This window comes from Propithecus coquereli, unplaced genomic scaffold (assembly GCF_000956105.1).
Source record: "Propithecus coquereli isolate 6110/MARCELLA unplaced genomic scaffold, Pcoq_1.0 Scaffold268, whole genome shotgun sequence".
Classification (NCBI taxonomy): Eukaryota; Metazoa; Chordata; class Mammalia; order Primates; family Indriidae; genus Propithecus; species Propithecus coquereli.
The window spans coordinates 508,541-525,245 of record NW_012148263.1 but is presented as its reverse complement, the minus strand read 5'-3'; the positions used below and the strand labels follow the sequence as shown (position 1 = coordinate 525,245).

At 47.9% G+C, this 16,705-nt stretch overlaps 1 protein-coding gene across 1 annotated transcript in view; it reads right to left on the bottom strand.

The window, feature by feature from the left end:
* The window catches only part of GRK7 (G protein-coupled receptor kinase 7), a 32,619-nt gene extending 16,205 nt beyond the window's left edge, over positions 1-16,414 (bottom strand). Inside the window, exons 1-2 of the mRNA XM_012647430.1 lie at positions 15,750-16,414; positions 14,023-14,460 (exon numbers count right to left, since the gene is read on the bottom strand). Of these exons, the coding sequence (XP_012502884.1) occupies positions 14,023-14,460; positions 15,750-16,361 (1,050 nt within the window). The 5' untranslated portion in view covers positions 16,362-16,414. The remainder of the gene's footprint in view (positions 1-14,022; positions 14,461-15,749) is intronic.
* Positions 16,415-16,705: the final 291 nt, after the last annotated feature.

Here is a 16,705-nt window from a genome sequence, read left to right as displayed (position 1 = left end):
AGTGCGCACCGCTGGCCGGCCTCGCGCCGCCGCGATCTGCCGCCACCTCCTGCGCGCCTCGGCAGAGGTGGCGTCCTACTCTCCCTGACACCCCCGGAAGGACACCCGTTTCAGAGAGCCCCCACAGGGGCTCCAAAAGAAGGATTCCTCCTAGAATGCTTTTTGCTGGGATACAGTCTGGGGCGAAATGCTCCGGCATGACGTCAGTTTGCTGTGGTTTCAATCCCAGCTCTGCTAACCATTAGCTGGTCACCCCCAGCCGGTTACTCAACCTCTCTGAGCCTCAGCAGTTCTTACCTCATAGGACTGTGATGAAGATTAAAGCGGCCTGGTATATGGCAGGCTTGCTAGCACAATGGGTGTTAGTGACTATTGTCACCATGTCTGGGTTCTGGTTGTCTCAGGCAGGACAGCAACACGAGAAGAAAAACTGAAGAAAAATTGAAAGAGCCCGGCACATTGTCAGAGATCAGTGACTATGGTTCTTTCACTTGAGTGTGTTCTTCAGTGATCTCATGTTCTGTGAATCTATCCAGCAGCAGGCTGACGCATACTTTCCACCATGCCTCTAAGGTGCGCAGAATAAACCACAGATGAAACCCCACATGGCTGTGATGAAGCAAGACAACTGTGCCTGCCTGCTCGGCTCAGCCCCCAGGCAGGCTGCTTCCTTGCCCACTGCCCTGGGGTCCTGCTGGTTCCCTGTGCCTTGCAGAGAACAAAGCACAGCAGCAGAGGTCACCTGAGTGGCTAGGATACCTGTCAGGTGAAGCAGAAACAATAGCAACAGTGGGGATTGTGACTGAGGGTCTGGTGCTGGGCTTCTAGTGCAATCATTTGCTGAGTGCCTAACAAGTGGCTGACTCTCTGCTAGGCATTTATCTACCTTGTTTCTTAATCCTCTCATCAACCCTAAAGCAGGCGGTATTAACCAGGCTCAGAGAAGAGGCCTGACTTGTCTGGGGTCATGTGCAGATCTAAGGCCAGCCTAGGTGGCATGTCTGTGCCAATTAGGTAGAAGAAGACACTCAGAATGGCTTGGTATGTGGAGCCAGCCAGCCCCCCACAGGAATGTCAGCCCTGTGTCCTGTAGTCTGGTGCCCCACGTGAGGGTCGGCCTGTGCATCTGTACACAGCAGCCACAGTAAATGGCAGAACCAGGATTTGAAAGCTCAAGATCCTTCTATCTCATTGACCCGAAGACTGTACTTCATTAGCTGCATGTGATCTAAATGGATGCTATGAACTTCCAACATGTGTCTATAACAAATCAGGTGATGCAGCAACCTTTTGGTCCCTGGACCGTGTCATTTCACATGACGGCCCACTCCTGCTATACCCTGTAGGCCCCCTGGCTCAATCTCTTCCTACTCCCACAACTCCACTAGACAATGTGCCTATCCACCCAGGTCCCTGACCCTCTGCTTCACTCCTTTATTAAAAAAAAAAAAAAAAAAAAAAACTTTTTTAGAGATGGGGTCTTGCTATGTTGCTCAGGCTGGCCTTGAACTTCTGGGCTCAAGTGATCCTCCTGCCTCAGGCTCCCCAGTAGCTGGGATTACAGGTATGTGCCACCTCATCTGACACACTCCCTATTTTTACCCTTACCCCAATACCCTCTTTCTGATTGTCCTTCCAAGGCCGATTTTGTCACTTCCCTGTTTAGAAGCCTTCATTGGCTCCCCAGCAACCTTGGCGATGGGTTCAAATGCATTTGTCTAACTGCTCCAGCCCGCTAGGGCCTGGCAGCTGCTAGACTTCCCATTTGCATCCTTTATCACCCCTGCCAACTTGTGACCCCACCCTCTAGGCACTGTAGAGCCACTCAGTTCTGTGACAGAGCTCCAAGCCCTTATGTATGCCAGAGTTTTTCCACTGTGGCACTATGGACATTGTGTAACTTTGTTGCTGGGGGCTTTGTAACATGTTTAGCAGCATCCCTGGCCTCTACCCACTAGATGCCAGTAGCACTTCCCTATTTATGACAACTAAAAATGTCTCCAGACATTGCCAAGTATCCCCTGGAGACTTGGCAAAGTTGCCCTCAGTTAAGGCCCACTGAGCTAGCTATATGACCCGTCTGCCTAGCCCACTCTCCTTCCTCTTCACCTGTCCAGCTTCTACTTGCCTTTCAAGTCTTGACTTGGTTGTCAGTTCCTCTTGGAAGCCCTTCCTGACCCTGTGACCCCAGGCCCCATGTTGGACTGGGTGTCCATCAACCCTGATCACACTGTATCGTCACTGCCCATTTCCTTGTCAATCTCTTCCTCTCCTGGGGCTTCATGAAGGTAGGCATTTGTCTTTCTGGCTCCCTGTTGTGTACTTAGGGCCTAAGTCTGTGCCTGTGACACAATCTTACCTAATAAATCATCCTTCACATCCCCCTCTCCCTTAATCCTGTATCCAAACCATTACTGAAGCCTATTCATTCTGAAATCTCTCCCAAATTCACCCACTGTGCTTGCTCTGTCTCCAAAACCCACTCTGTGGTCCAAGCCCCATCGCATCTCACCTTGATTACGAATGACCACAATCCACCTGAATCCCCTCTAATCCGTTCTCACTTCAGCTGGGGTAATCTTTTCAAAACAAAATTCTAAAAATGTTGTCCCCTTGGTTAAATCCTTTCAAAGGCTTTCAGGGCTCTTAGGCAATAACCCAAAGTCCTTAATGCCAGGACTGCCACCTCTGGCCCCGGCCACCTCTCTGTCTTCATTTGAACCATGTTCCCTCTTGCTATGTGCTTTCCACTTTCTGGCTTCTTTTCATTTCCCCTAAAGCCACTTGCCCTGGCTTTTCCCATCGCCCGAAATGCTCTTCCCAGCTGCAGTGGATACTGTGGTTCTTGGCCCCCATTCCCCTGCTGCTGGGACCAGACCAGCTTCCAGTGCAGTGCCCTCAAACAGGGCCCTGTGCTCAGGAGCATCTCTATGCTGGGTTTAAATGCTACGCGGTGACTGTCTTGACATTTGTAATAATTTATCTTTGAATTCGTGTTTTTTAAGTGAAAGCCAATGAGCCCATGGAGCCTTAGAGCCTGAGCTCATAGTCCCGCCTCTGGCCACCCCCTTGCCTCCCAGGGGTGGGCTCTTGGCTGTCTGCTTCCCCACCCCCAGCCCCACCCCTGCCCATTGACTGCTGCCACCTGGGCTGGTGGGAGCCTGGACTTGGGTGCAGGGAGGGGTGGGGTAAGCAAGTGCTTCCTCAGGTCCAGTCATGGGGTGGTGCCCTGGGTGCCTGGGAGGGTCCCCACTCGCTCCTCTGAGTATCCCAGAGGCTGAGGGAGTGTGACATTCACAAATAAAAACTACCGTGGCTGGGTGAAAAATAGAGCATGGAAGGAGGAAGCTTTTTCCTTTGAATAGGGGGCTAACATTTTCATTTCGCACTGAGCCTTGCAAATTATGTAACCAGGCCGGGCTGGGGCCGTGACCACGATGGCTCCCAGCGGCACCCTGCCTGGGAACTGCCCTCTGCAGCGGCGGACTGGCTCCCGTAGGGATACGCAAGCCTGGCCCCCGCCTCCATGTGGGACAACTCAGAAGGGCCATCCCAACTCCAGAGCTCCCCGAAGGACTGGCGGAGGTCTTAGTCCCACCTTTTCGAGGGTCAGCTTCTCCCCTGCCCAGTCCTGCCTTCCCCATGGCAGGATCTTGCGAGAACGCTCCTGAGTAGAAAACAAACTCGGTTTCTCCCGCGACACTCCTGCAACACGCTTCTAACACCAGATGTGTGGGGCTTTTTCTCCACACAGCAAGCAAGCAATAGGTTCTGCAGCAGATACCAGCTGGGCGTCTTCTAATTCAAATCAGTTATGACACTATCTACCTGGAGACACCTCAGGTACCGCAGGTTGAGGGCTCAGTCCCCAAGACTGCCCCCCACTTCAGACGCCAGTCGCAAGTCCAAGCCTCTGGAGCTTCTGACTGGCCAGCCATGAGGCGGGGTTCCCACAACCCCCTCCTTGGTTCAGTTTATTTGCTAGAGCAGCTCACAGAACCCAGGGAAACGCTTACATATGTTTACCTATTTATTTTAAAGGATACAGTCAGACGAAGGGATATTTAGGGCCAGGTAGAAGGGTCTTAGCAGGAGCTTCCTTCCCCGTGGTGTGGGAAGCACCACCCTCCCTGCATGTGGATGTGTTCTTGTTCACCTTCCAGAAAGCCTCCACGTGCTTGGCTATCTGGAAGGTGTTTGAACCCTGCCCTTCGGGTTTTTATTGAGGCTTCATTAAGCCTGATTGATTAGGCCTGATTGATTAGGCATGATTGATTAAATCATTGGCTACTGTTGATCAACTTAACCTTCAGCCCTTCTCCCCTCCTTGAGCTTGGGGGGTGAGTTGAAAGTCCCAACTCTCTAATCCTGCCTTGGTTTCTCCAGTGACCCGCCCCCATCCTGACACTACCTCGGGGCTGCCAGCCATCATTAACATCAAGTCAGAGGCTTCAAGGCAGGGTGAGGTAACTAAACATGCAACAAGCTTTGGGTCACTGTTCTAACTTCATTCCTGTTCCTGACAAAATAGCAAGTTTTAAAGACTCATGTTGTGTAAAATCTGAAGGTAATTGGTCTCCAAATAGAACGTTGAATTTGAAAAGTCCCGACATGAACCCCACCGCCCAATATTTCTATTATATTTACCTGGAGTCCCTAAAAAATGATATAAATTAGTTTCATTGTGTGCATGTATTATAGATGTCAGCTGAGCACAAGCAGAAGTACTTATTACATTTTAAGTAATGTAGACAGTGGCTGGGACCACATTTAATTATATTGTGCCTATGTGTGGGAGGCTGGCTCTGAAACATTAGTCACTGTCATTCCCTGTGTAGGTGGAGTGAGCATTTTCTGAAGTCTTCCTCTGTCAGAGGTTCAACTAGGCTTGTGGTTGGTGTCCATACCAGACTAGACTGCGCAGATATGCTAATGTCATCACATGCACTCATTCTGAGTGTTACTGAGTGGAGAGCCTTTTAGAGCATTAAAAACCATAGGCCGTGTGCTGCCTCGTGCATGAGCTCAACAAGGTGGAGTCGAAACTGTAAGTGCTTTTGAATCTGAAGGACCTGGGTTCGTATCACATCCTAGGAGTGTAACTTTGGGTAGGCAACTTAACCTGGGTCTCAATTTCCCTATTAGTAAAATGGGGCTAAAAATAGTACCTAACTCACAGAATCTTTTTTGAAGGGTCTAGATTCCATCATCCCTTGATGAAGGGATCAGAAAGTTGCTAAACTTTTCAAACCATTGAGGTAACAGCAGTTGTTAGGGACACCCACTGGTTTTTGCCTATTCGGCATCCCTTCTCTGTCTTTTGCATCTTGATTTTTCCTTTGGAGAGCACATCGCTCTGTTCTCATCTGTGAGATTTAGGTGGGACAGACCCTCCCTCTGGCTCCTGGGGCAGGCTGTGATCTCGTCCTAGCCAGGGGGATTGGCTGCGGCTGGGCGTGTGGCCTGAGCTATCCATTGAGAGCCTTTCCTGGGAATTGTGAAGAAACTGTTTGCAAAGACGGGTTTTCTCTCCGCGGAGGTCGCGCTGTCGGTAGGATGTGTGGGGCTAGTACTGGCGGCCCCCGTGCGGGGAGCACATGCTGAGGGTGAGGGCAGCACCGAGAGCAGTGCAGCTGGGAAACAGAGCTAGGGACCCTGGGGACACTGCTCAGAGGCCTGGGTCAGTCCTTAAGTAACTAATACCTTTGTCCCGTGAGAACTCTGATAGTCCAGTAAATCACAGTAACTTATTGCCTATGTTAATCTTTTGAGTTTAAAAATCTTTACCTCTAAATAATTCAAAGACTATCTCATAGACTCATAAAATGGTAGAGATTAAAAGACACCTTGAGGCCTGCCCCCTGGCAGACCCAGGGAATCAGTGATTAAGCTGGGACAAGAACTCAGGTTCTTGGCCTCCCAGGCTGGTGGCCTTAAGCCCTCCGTGCCCGTGTGCTCCAGTCTTTTTCAAACCGAGGCAGAGCCACCTTGCTCCTTTCTTCCCCTGAAGTGCCTCTCTGATTCACTGCCCAGCTACCAGCAGGCAGGGGACCCCATGGGGCAGAAGTCACCATGTCCTAGCAGGGGTTCTGTGCCCCCTAACCCTCCACTGAGGATAGCCACATTTTAAGAGAAGGAAGTAAAGATCTGGGCCTTGATGGTGCCCAGGTACAAGGCCAGGGGGCTGAGCTCTGGACACAGACTGTTCAGAGCCCAGGGCCCAACCTCAGGCCCTATTATCTCATGTGCTTCATTACAGTAGCTCTTTGCTGGTCCCCCTTTCTCCCCAACCCCAGTCTCTTTCCCCTTCAAGCCATCTTAAACAGTGTCAGAATCATCTTCCTAAAGCACCACTGTGGTCATGGCACTTTCCTGTTCAAACACCTTCAATGGCTCCCTACTGCCTATACGGCAACATCCAAAGTGCTTCACCCAGAGTCCCTGAACAGCATCAAAGGCCTATATCCCTCCAGGGAGGCCCAGCTCATACCTAGGAAAGACCTACCCACTTGGAAGAATCACATCCAGAATTATAAATTCAATTACAGCCACTGGCCTATTATTCTGATCCTGGTGGGAAAGGAAAATACCATATTATCCCTCTAACAATGTCTAGCACCTTGATATCTTCTCCATTAATTTTGATGCTATCGTACAAACAATCTTTCTTCTGGCTACCTTCCTTTAATTATTTGTATGAGTTTTTCAACTGCTGTGTAACAAATTACCCCCCAACTTAGTAGTGTAAGACAATACACACTTATCCCACTTATTAGCTCACGGTTCTGTAGGTCAGAAGCTTGGGCACAGCAAGGCAGGGCTCTTTGGTCAGGGTCTCACAAGGCTAAAATCAAGAGGCTGAGCTGATCTGCAGCTCAAGATCCTCTTCCAAACTCTTGTGGTGATGGCAGAATTCACAGGAGGTCCCTGCTTCTTCGCTGGCTGTCAGTCAGATGTAGATCTCAGCTCCTAGAGACCACCTACATTCCTTGCTCCACGGTCCCCTCCATCTTTAAAGCCAGTAATGCGCACTCTTGTGTGGTAAGTTTCTGATTTCTGCTGACCTCTACAGCCATGTTGAAAGGGCTTGCGTGATTAGGTCAGGCCCACCTAGATAATTTCTCTTTTGTTTAACTCAAAGTCAACTGACTAGTAACCTTATTTACATCTTCAAAAATCCCTTCTGCCCTACAATGTAACATAATCATGGGAGTGATATTTCATAATATCTGCAGTCTCAAGGAGGGGGATTATACAAAGGCAAGGGTCCTGAGAGGGAGTCATCTTAGAATTCTGCCTACTACACCATTGTAACAATTATTCTCTTGTGTGAGTAAGGAAACTGAATCAGATTTCCCAATCCTCATCAATATTTTTTTTCCTGGGGGCTGGTATGCCAGGTGCTGTCAGCTCACCCAACGCCTAATCTCACTCCTCTTCTCCCTTAACATCCCCTAAAACAGAGCCTGGAAAATGAAATACTCTATTTTTCTGTTCCTTTGCTGCTAGAGGTGAACATGTGACATGGTCCTGGTTAATGGGCTGTAAGCAGAAGTCTGTGGATATTTTTCCTTTCTCTGCCTTTCTCTGTCCTGGAATGCAGGCTTAATGTCTGGAGTTGCAACAGCCATCCTGTGACAAGGAGGAAAAGGCCAAGAGATTTTTTACAGAGATCTTGTTCTTACAAAGAAATTGTTCAACTGCCAAATCCATACCAGAATCTGGTATCTATTATATGTAGCAGAAAGCAATCCAAATTTATACAAGACAATGAGTTGCTGAATGAGAAGAAACTAGCCAGATTTCCAAAGTCACGATGCCTTAACTTTTCTGGAAGAACAGCACAGAGTCAATGCAATTATCAACCTCCATAATCAGGGTGATTTTTTTCCTTCTCACCTTCTTTTCTAGTCTATTTTCTGTTGTTTATAACAGGATACCTGAAACTGGGAGTTTTATAAGAAAAGGAATTTTTTGTCTTACAGTTATGGAGGCTGAGAAACCCCAGGCTGAGGGGTTTCATCTTGTGAGGACCTTCTTGCTGGTGAGGACTCTCTGAAGAGTCCCAAGGCCGCACATGGTATCACATGGTGAGGGGGCTGAGTGTGCTACCATGCTAGCTCAGGTCTCTCTCTTCTTCTTATAAAGCCACCAGTTCCTTTGCCCACTTTTTGATGGGGTTGTTTGATTTTTTCTTGCTGATTTTCCTGAGTTCTATATAGATTGTAGTTATCAGCCCTTTATCGGATGTGTAGCATGAGAATATTTTCTCTCATTCTGTAGGCTGTCTTTTTGCTCTAATGATAGTTTCCTTGGCTGTGCAGAAGCTTTTTAATTTGATCAGATTCCATTTATTTATTTTTGTTGTTGCTGTGATTGCTTTTGGGGTCTTCTTCATAAATTCTTTCCTTAGGCCAATGTCTATACGAGTTTTTCCCTCATTTTCTTCTAGAATTATTATATTATGGTTTCATGCCTTAGGTTTAAGTCTGTTATCCATTGTGAGTTGATTTTTGTGAGTGGTGAGAGGTGCAGATCCTGTTTCAGTCTTCTACATGTGGCTATCTAATTTTCCCAGCACCATTTATTGAATAGGGATTCTTTTCCCCAGTGTATGCTTTTGTCTGCTTTCTCAAAGATCAGATGGCTATATGAGGATGGTTTTATATCTGGGTTCTCAGTCCTGTTCCATTGGTCTATGTCCCTGTTCTTATGCCAGTACCATGCTGTTTTGGTTACTATAGCCTTGTAGTATAACTTGAAGTCCGGTAAATTGATGCTTCCCAATTTGTTCTTTTTGTTTAGGAAACTTCGAAAGAAGATAGACTAATGGACAACAAAATATGAAAAAATGCTCAACATTTCTGATCATCAGGGAAATGCAAATCAGAACCACAATGAGGTATCATTTAACTCCAGTGAGAATGGCTTTTATCAAAAAGCTGCAAAACAACAAACGTTGGCATGGATGTGGAGAGATAGGAACACTCAGGCACTGCTGGTGGGACTGCAAACTAGTACAACCTCTATGGAAAGTAATATGGAGATACCTCAAAGAACTAAAAGTAGAACTACCATTTGATCCAGCAATCCTATTACTAGATTACTCAAAGGAAAAAACACATTCTATAAAAAAGACATCTGCACTAGAATGTTTATGGCAGCACAATTCACAATTGCAAAGGTGTGGAAACAACCCAAGTGCCCATCAATCCATGTGTGGATTAATAAAATGTAGTATACGTATACCATGGAGTACTACTCAGCCATAAAAAACGGTGAACTAATACCTCTTGTATTCTCCTGGATAGAGCTGGAGCCCATTCTTCTAAGTGAAGTATCACAAGAATGGAAAAACAAGTACCACATGTACTCACCATTAAATTGGTGCTCATTGATCAACACTTACATACACAAATGGAAGTAACATTCACTGGGTATCGGCAGGTGGGAGGGGGGAGGAGGGGATGGATAAATTCATACCTAACAGGTGCTGTGTGCACTGTGTGTGGGATGGGCACGCTTGTAGCTTTGACTCCAGTGGTGCAAAGGCAATATGTAACCAAAGTGTTTGTACCTCTGTAATACTCTGAAATTTAAAAAAAAAATCTCCATTTTACTATTGAAGAAATAGATGTTCAAAGAAGTTGTACAGATTGCCCGAGGTGACAGGGCTCTTAAGTAGTTTATCTGGGATTTGAGCTCAGGTCTGATTCTGGAGCCCATTTCTACTAGATCATGATCCCTTCTATTTTATTGAGATACAGGCAAAAATATGTTATGCATTGGAATATTTATCTCTATCTAATGCCTCTCCTTCAAGTATTATAGTAGCGTGCACGAACACACACACACTCACACACACACACACACACATAATTAAAAAAAAATAGGTCGGGCGCGGTGGCTCATGCCTGTAATCCTAGCACTCTGGGAGGCCGAGGCGGGCGGATTGTTTGAGCTCAGGAGTTCAAAATCAGCCTGAGCAAGAGCGAGACCCTGTCTCTACTGAAAAAATAGAAAGAAATTAATCAGACAACTAAAAATATATAGAAAAAATTAGCTGGGCATGGTGGCACATGCCTGTAGTCCCAGCTACTCAGGAGGCTGAGGCAGAAGGATTGCTTGAGCCCAGGAGTTCGAGGTTGCTGTGAGCTAGGATGATGCCACAGCACTCTAGCCCAGGCAACACAGTGAGATTCTGTCTCAAAAAAATAAATAAATACAAAAAATAAATAAATAAAGCCACCAGTTCCGCTCCCGTGATAACCCATTAGCCCAATAATCTACTAACCCATTCCCAACACATGAAATTTGGGGTTCACATTCAAACCATAGCACCTTCTCTCTAATGTTCACAGTAATCTTTTAATATAGTATCTTGACATCATAACTGAATGTTTGTGGTTACAGAAGCCTGTAAACATGTCATTTTTCATTTCTTCTGTGAAATGTGAATACAATGACCTTAAATTCCACTTGGGGCCCCAATTATATGCGTGGAAGCTGCAAGAAATAGGAACCTAAGGGGGTTTACTTAGCTATGTAGAGGGGTAAGCAGTGAAAAAGGTAGCTTTCCTTTCTTTTCTCTTGCTTAATGGCTTCCAATCTCATTCTCTATCTCCTCCTCCTCCCCCTTCCTGCTGGTCCCCTGGGCTTCAGGCAGGCCTCGGGATGGGGACATGAAACTCCTTGGATGGGGCAAGTGGTCCAAACCCTGAAGGTTGGTCTCATGGGCAGAGAGGAACACAGAGGTAACAGAGCCAAAGGTCTCTAAGCTGTAAACATCTCTACTAAGTGCATTTGTTACAGTGGACAATATCAGGGAGGCACAGAAATTTTCCTGCAGGTTCCAAAGAGCTGGAGAGCTGCATGCAGAAGCTTCTGGAGGAACTGTTGGAGAAGATTCTCTTGGCCCAGGAACAGAGCCAGAGGAAGGCTGGGAAGGGAGACTGGACAGTGACAAAGCTGTTTGTATCCCCTAAGCCTCCAGAGAGGTGGAGATACACCAACAATTCACATAATCCATGTATACGGGGGACACGGAAGGAATATTTCTGCTCTGCAAGTGCAAAACCATGGAGTAATGCGTTTCAGTGTTTTCGAACATAGGCAGATACGAATTCACGACATTCTGTTTCCATAGAAAGGTCCCAAGGAGGCAAACGCTCTGCCCACCCCCCACCAGCTGTCCCTCCTTCCCGCCCACTTAGGAGCCAGTGTTGCTTAAGTTCGTCCTCAGATCCTCCTCCAGGGTTCACCTCTTTCCTTCCTGTAGAATCAGCACCTTCTATGCTGGCTCTTGCGTCAGCATCTAAACTTGCTCATTCCTCCCCACATTGAAGAGAAACTCCGTTCTCCTCCCTGCGTCTCCTCTAAGGACCAGCTTCCCTCCTTCCCTCCTTCCCCAGTCTCACTCTCTACTTCCAGATGAAGCCAACCGCCGCAGTCTGAGTTTAGACCTCACCAGCCCTTGAGAGTTGCTCTTACTGAGGACACCGTGCTTTCCTAATTGCCGCATCCCACTGCTGCATAACCTCTTCGCAGCACTCACGCTGCTGCCCACTCTCTCCTCCAGAAAATCCTCTTCTCCTGGGCTCCTGTGGCAGAGGCTGCTAGTTACCTGCTCAATATCCAGACTTTCTTCCTCTTTACTAATTAGAACCCCCCCATCTTCTTCACCCCTAAAGCATGTCATTTATCAGCTTCCTCTGCAGCTAGGTGGTGGCCGTGTAGAGGACACTTTGTCTGGGAACGGTTTCTTGTTGTTTTTCTCAGAATATGCCTGGGGGCTTGAATGCAAGTCCAGGGCGCCCTTATCTGAAAACAGTAAGGGCTAGAGAGTTTAGATGCAAACATCTGCTCACTGGAGACGAAACAACAAGGAACAGGGACGTGTTGAGTCGGGACAGTGTGGGAACGAAGAAATTGCGGTGGGACAGTTGCCAAACAGGCTGTGTTATAAATAAAGAAACTACAGCAAGAAAGTTTGCTGCAGTGTTATACCGTCTTTGTGTGTCTGTGTCTCTTTGTAGTGGCTGCAGTCCTGTACCGTCTTTGTGTGTGTCTGTGTCTCTTTGTCTCTGTGTTCATTCCTCGGCCCCTAGAAATGGGCCACGTCAGGCCGGATAACAGTCCTAGCCGATGAGATCTAAGTGGAAGCTGTTGGTTGGGGCATCAAGGAAAGCTCCTTAAAGGGGAGCACACTTAGGTACCGCATGCATGCCCATTTACTCCTGACCCTTCCTTCTTTTTCCTGCCTGGAACATGGTCCTGATGGCTGGGGCTAGAGCAGCCATCTTGCAACATAAGGAAAAGGATAAAATTATAGAGATGTGGATCCCACCATCTGGCAGTTGCTGAACTAATGCCAACAACTGCTTATTTCTATACCTTGTTACTAAGAAAAATAAATCCCTGTCTTGTTTAATACATCGTTATCTGGGTTTTCTATGATGTGCAACTGAAACCCATCCCCAACTGATACAGTTCCCATGACTATACCATTCCTGCCTCTCCTCCTACTTCTTAAACCTCTTCAAGGCCCCTCTTCTTCTATATCCCCCACGTGTTGGTATTTTTCAGTTTCTGTCCCTGGTCCTCTTCCCCCACTCTTTCCCAAGTGACTCAGCCATGTCTTCTGCTTCCCAGGCCATAATGACTCCAATCCCTCTGTCTGCCCAGTGAACATCTCTGCCTGCCTCTTCCATGGGAGCCTCATAGCCAATATGATCACAGTTACGACTGCCAGCTCTCCTACCACTCTGCTCCTCCTCTGGTCCCTAGAGCTAGAGACCCTCGCCTTCCTTACCTTCCCTCACCCCCATACCTAGCTGTCCCCCAAATCCCATCAGATTTCTTTCCAGGAGCTCCAGTTTGCTCCCACTTCTTCGATCCCACTGTCCTGTACAGACTCCCACCATCTCTTACCTGGGCCACTACACTTGCCTCCTAACTAGCTTCCCAGCCTCCTATTTACCTTCCAAATTGTTGCTGGACTGGTCTTTTTAAGATGCAAATCTAATCATGCCATTTCCCTTCAAGAGCTCCCAGTCCCCCACTAGAAGGCATTCCAGAACTCCACCTGTGCATGAGCTGAGTCCTACATAGCTTGTCCATGTCCCTTCCATTATAGCTTCATAAAATCACCAGTGGTTTCCCAAACTTGCCATTATTTTTCTCATTTCTTTGCCTCATTCTTTGTCCCTTGTAAGCTGAAAACTGTACAAAAATAAAGTTTTAAGAGAACATTTAAGATGGTCTGGGCCCTTATCTTCCTGGGGAATCTTCCATCTTTGTGCAGAGAAACTCAGTGGTAAAGACATATTAGAATTCCAAAGATTTTTGTACTGTTCATTTAACATAATTGCTCAATTATCATCCCCCTTTTAACCAAAGAATTTTCAACAAGTCACTTTGAGCCAAATGGATCCAAATAAACACCAGTTGCTTTTATTTTCTTCTATATATTTTCATTTAAAATTTCATCTTCATCCAACGTAAAACATCCCTCATTCTACACTCAACAGGAAAGGAGATATTTTACTTTTAATGTGCTAGGTGTTAGGGGATCCTTCTTTTTCTTATCCTATTAAAATCTACCTCCTAGGATCACAGGATTTTAGGGTCCAGCTCCCTCATTTTCAAGAAGAGGAAAGCAAGGCTCTGTTGGCTCAGGAACAAAGCACCATGGAGGTGGTTATTGGTGGAACACGCTTAGACCCTGACTATGGATTCAGCTCTCTCCATCTCACCATCAAGGCACAGACCAGCCCCATCTCACAAAGAAGGCTCCCCTATCCTGTCTGCCATGAGAAGAGACCAAGGTAGTCCCCAAACAGCCATTTAGGCTAATCCTCTTGCACTATTCCACTTACGACAAGATGACAACATAAGGGCTTTAGGAAAAGGAAAATCAGGAGAATTAAGTCCAAGGCTCTGTTTGCCCCAGGAACAGAACAGCCCTCTCCCCTCCTTTCTGACTCTGTGCCCTGCACTTGGGGCAGGTGGAGAGCCACTCACCCTCTGGGTGACGGGCTTGCCGTCCTGGATCTGCACAGCCAGCCCCAGGTCGGAAAGCCTGCAGTTGCCGAGGTCGTCCAGAAGCACGTTCTCAGGCTTCATGTCCCGGTAGACAATGCCGAGGGCATGGAGGTGCAGCACTCCGCAGGCCATCTGGGCTGCGTAGAAGACCACCCGGCTCATGGCCAGGCCCCGCGTGCCCACGCTGTAGATGTGGAACTTGAGGTCTCCGCCATTCATCAGGCTCATGACCAGGCAGAGATGGTACTTGCTCTCAAAGGCGTAGGCCAGAGAGACGATGAAAGGGCTGCTCACCTTCTCCAAGATTTCTTTTTCCAAGAGAGCCATCTTCTCGCCATTTTTTTTCTTCAGTCGCTTCTTGTCTAGTTTCTTACAGGCATACATCTTACCAGTGTTTTTCACCTGGACGGCGCATACCTTGAAGAAGAGAAAGAGAGAGAAGTAGATGGCCCTGTAGAGGGGTGGGAGAGGGGAGGATAAAGGAGGAGGGGGTGGAAATCAGCCAAGGTGAAAAAATGGCAGGCTTCTGAGAAAGGAGAAGCTGTAAGTAAGGAGGGGTCTCAAGAAAGAGCAGGGACTACGATGAGATACCACTTCAGCCCCCTAGGTTGGCCATAATTAAAAAATACAGGAAAATAACAAAGGTTGGCAAGGATGTGGAGAAATTGGAACCCTCCTGCATTGTTGGTGGGAATGTAAAATGTGGAAAAGAGTTTGGCGGCTTCTCAAAAAGTTAAACATAGAATTGCCATATGACCCAGCAATTCTACTCCTAGGCATGCACCCAAGAGAAATGAAAACAATTATTCAAACAAATACTTGTACATAAATGTTCATAGCAGTACTATGTATAATAGCCAAAAGGTGGAAACAACCTGTGTCCATCAATAGATGAGTAGATAAACAAAATGTAGTACAGCCACACAATAGAATATTATGCAGCCATAAAAAGGAAGGAAGTACTGATACATGCTATAATATAAGTGAACCTCCATAGCAATATGCTGAGTGGAAGAAGCTAGACACAAAAGGTCATATTGTAGGAAACATTCAGAATAGGCAAATCCATAGAGACAAAAAACAGACCCGTGATTGCCAGAGCTGGAGGAGGGAGATAAGGAGGGACTGTTAAGGGCACAGGGGTGATGAAATGTCTTGGATTTAGACAGAGGTGATGGTTACACAACATTGCAAATGTGCAAAACGCCACCGAGTTATATATTTTTAAGTGGTTAATGGTTAGTTTTATGTTATGTGAATTTTATCTAAAATTTTTTTTATTATTTAAAGAACTGTGCAAAGCAGTGGTACAAAACAGGTTCTCAACTTTACTTCAAGATGAGTGTTTTCTTAGATATCTGTTTTTCTCAAATTACCTCCATTACCCCAACTCGGGGGAAAAGGAGATCTTCCATCCCATGTTGTTGTCGTTCTCCAAGGCGGCCAGGGCACGTCGGCATGTCCCTGATGTAAACCCCGTGAAAGATTCTTGGCCAAGTCCACATTTTGCTTGTCTCTCTTAGGCCACTTGTTTTATTTGACACAGTGACCAGGAGGAAAGGAGGAGGGGAGAGTGGACTAGGAATGCTCCACACGTGGCACTGGAATTAGTTCTAAATAAGCTCCCTTGAGATTAAAAAAACGGCAATATAACCCCGTTTTATGCTCTATATTTCACCTTCCAGCCTGGTTATTCAGACACTTACCTCCCCAAAACCACCTTTCCCCAGCACTCGGAACTCAGTGAAGTAATTGTCTGACACTGGTTGCATCTCAAAGAGTTTCCACTGCAGAAACTTGTCATAGAAGGGGCTGGCCAGGAAATCCCTGAAGGGCTGCTCCTGCAAGAAGGCCATGGCTTCAGCCTTGGCCAGCTCCACCACGGCCACTCGCTCTTCCTTGGTGGCGGCTGCTTGGCCCCTGGTGGCCAGAGCCGGGCTGAGGAAGGGGTGCGGGTGCTCCGGGGCAGGGCCGTGCGCACAGGTGGCCACCAGCCCCTGCAGCGCGCTGTCCTTGGCGGGCCCCTCCTCAGCGAGCTCCCAGCTCTGCGCCTCCTCCAGGAAGGCCACAGCCTCTTGGTACGTGGGCACCGTGGCGAGGAAGTCACGGAAGAGGCGGCGGCCGATGGGCTGCTGCTCGCACAGGCTGTGGAAGTGCGGGGACGGCCCGCGGCGGAGCTCGGCGCAGCACTGCGGCCCGGGCAGGGCCAGGCTGCGGCGCCGCCGCTGCAGCTCCTTGCTGTCGCTGTCCGAGGCCTTCCGGGCCTGCAGGTAGGCCGTGTTGGCGATCAGGTTGTCCAGGGCCCCCATGTCCACCATGGCTGAGCTCAGGGCGCGCTCCCAGGGAGAGCGAAGGAAGGATGGAGGGCTGTGGGCGCCTGTCAGGTCTGGTGGCCGGCGGGCGGATTTCTGTCTGAGGTTGAATAACTAACAGGATTTACAGCCAGACTTCTAGTCTGCGGCTGGGACCGGTGGAGGGTGCGGAAAGAGGTTTCTCTTGTAAGAAGCTTTGGCTGGCTATGTATAGCCGGCCAGGAACCCGCACCCGCCAGGTCGCGCTCCCACCCGCACCGGGGAATGGGACCCCTGCCCGGTCCACCTCCCCCACCAGCCGGTCATCGTGGGCCTTTCTCCACACACGCCCGTTCCCTGAGTATTCATTC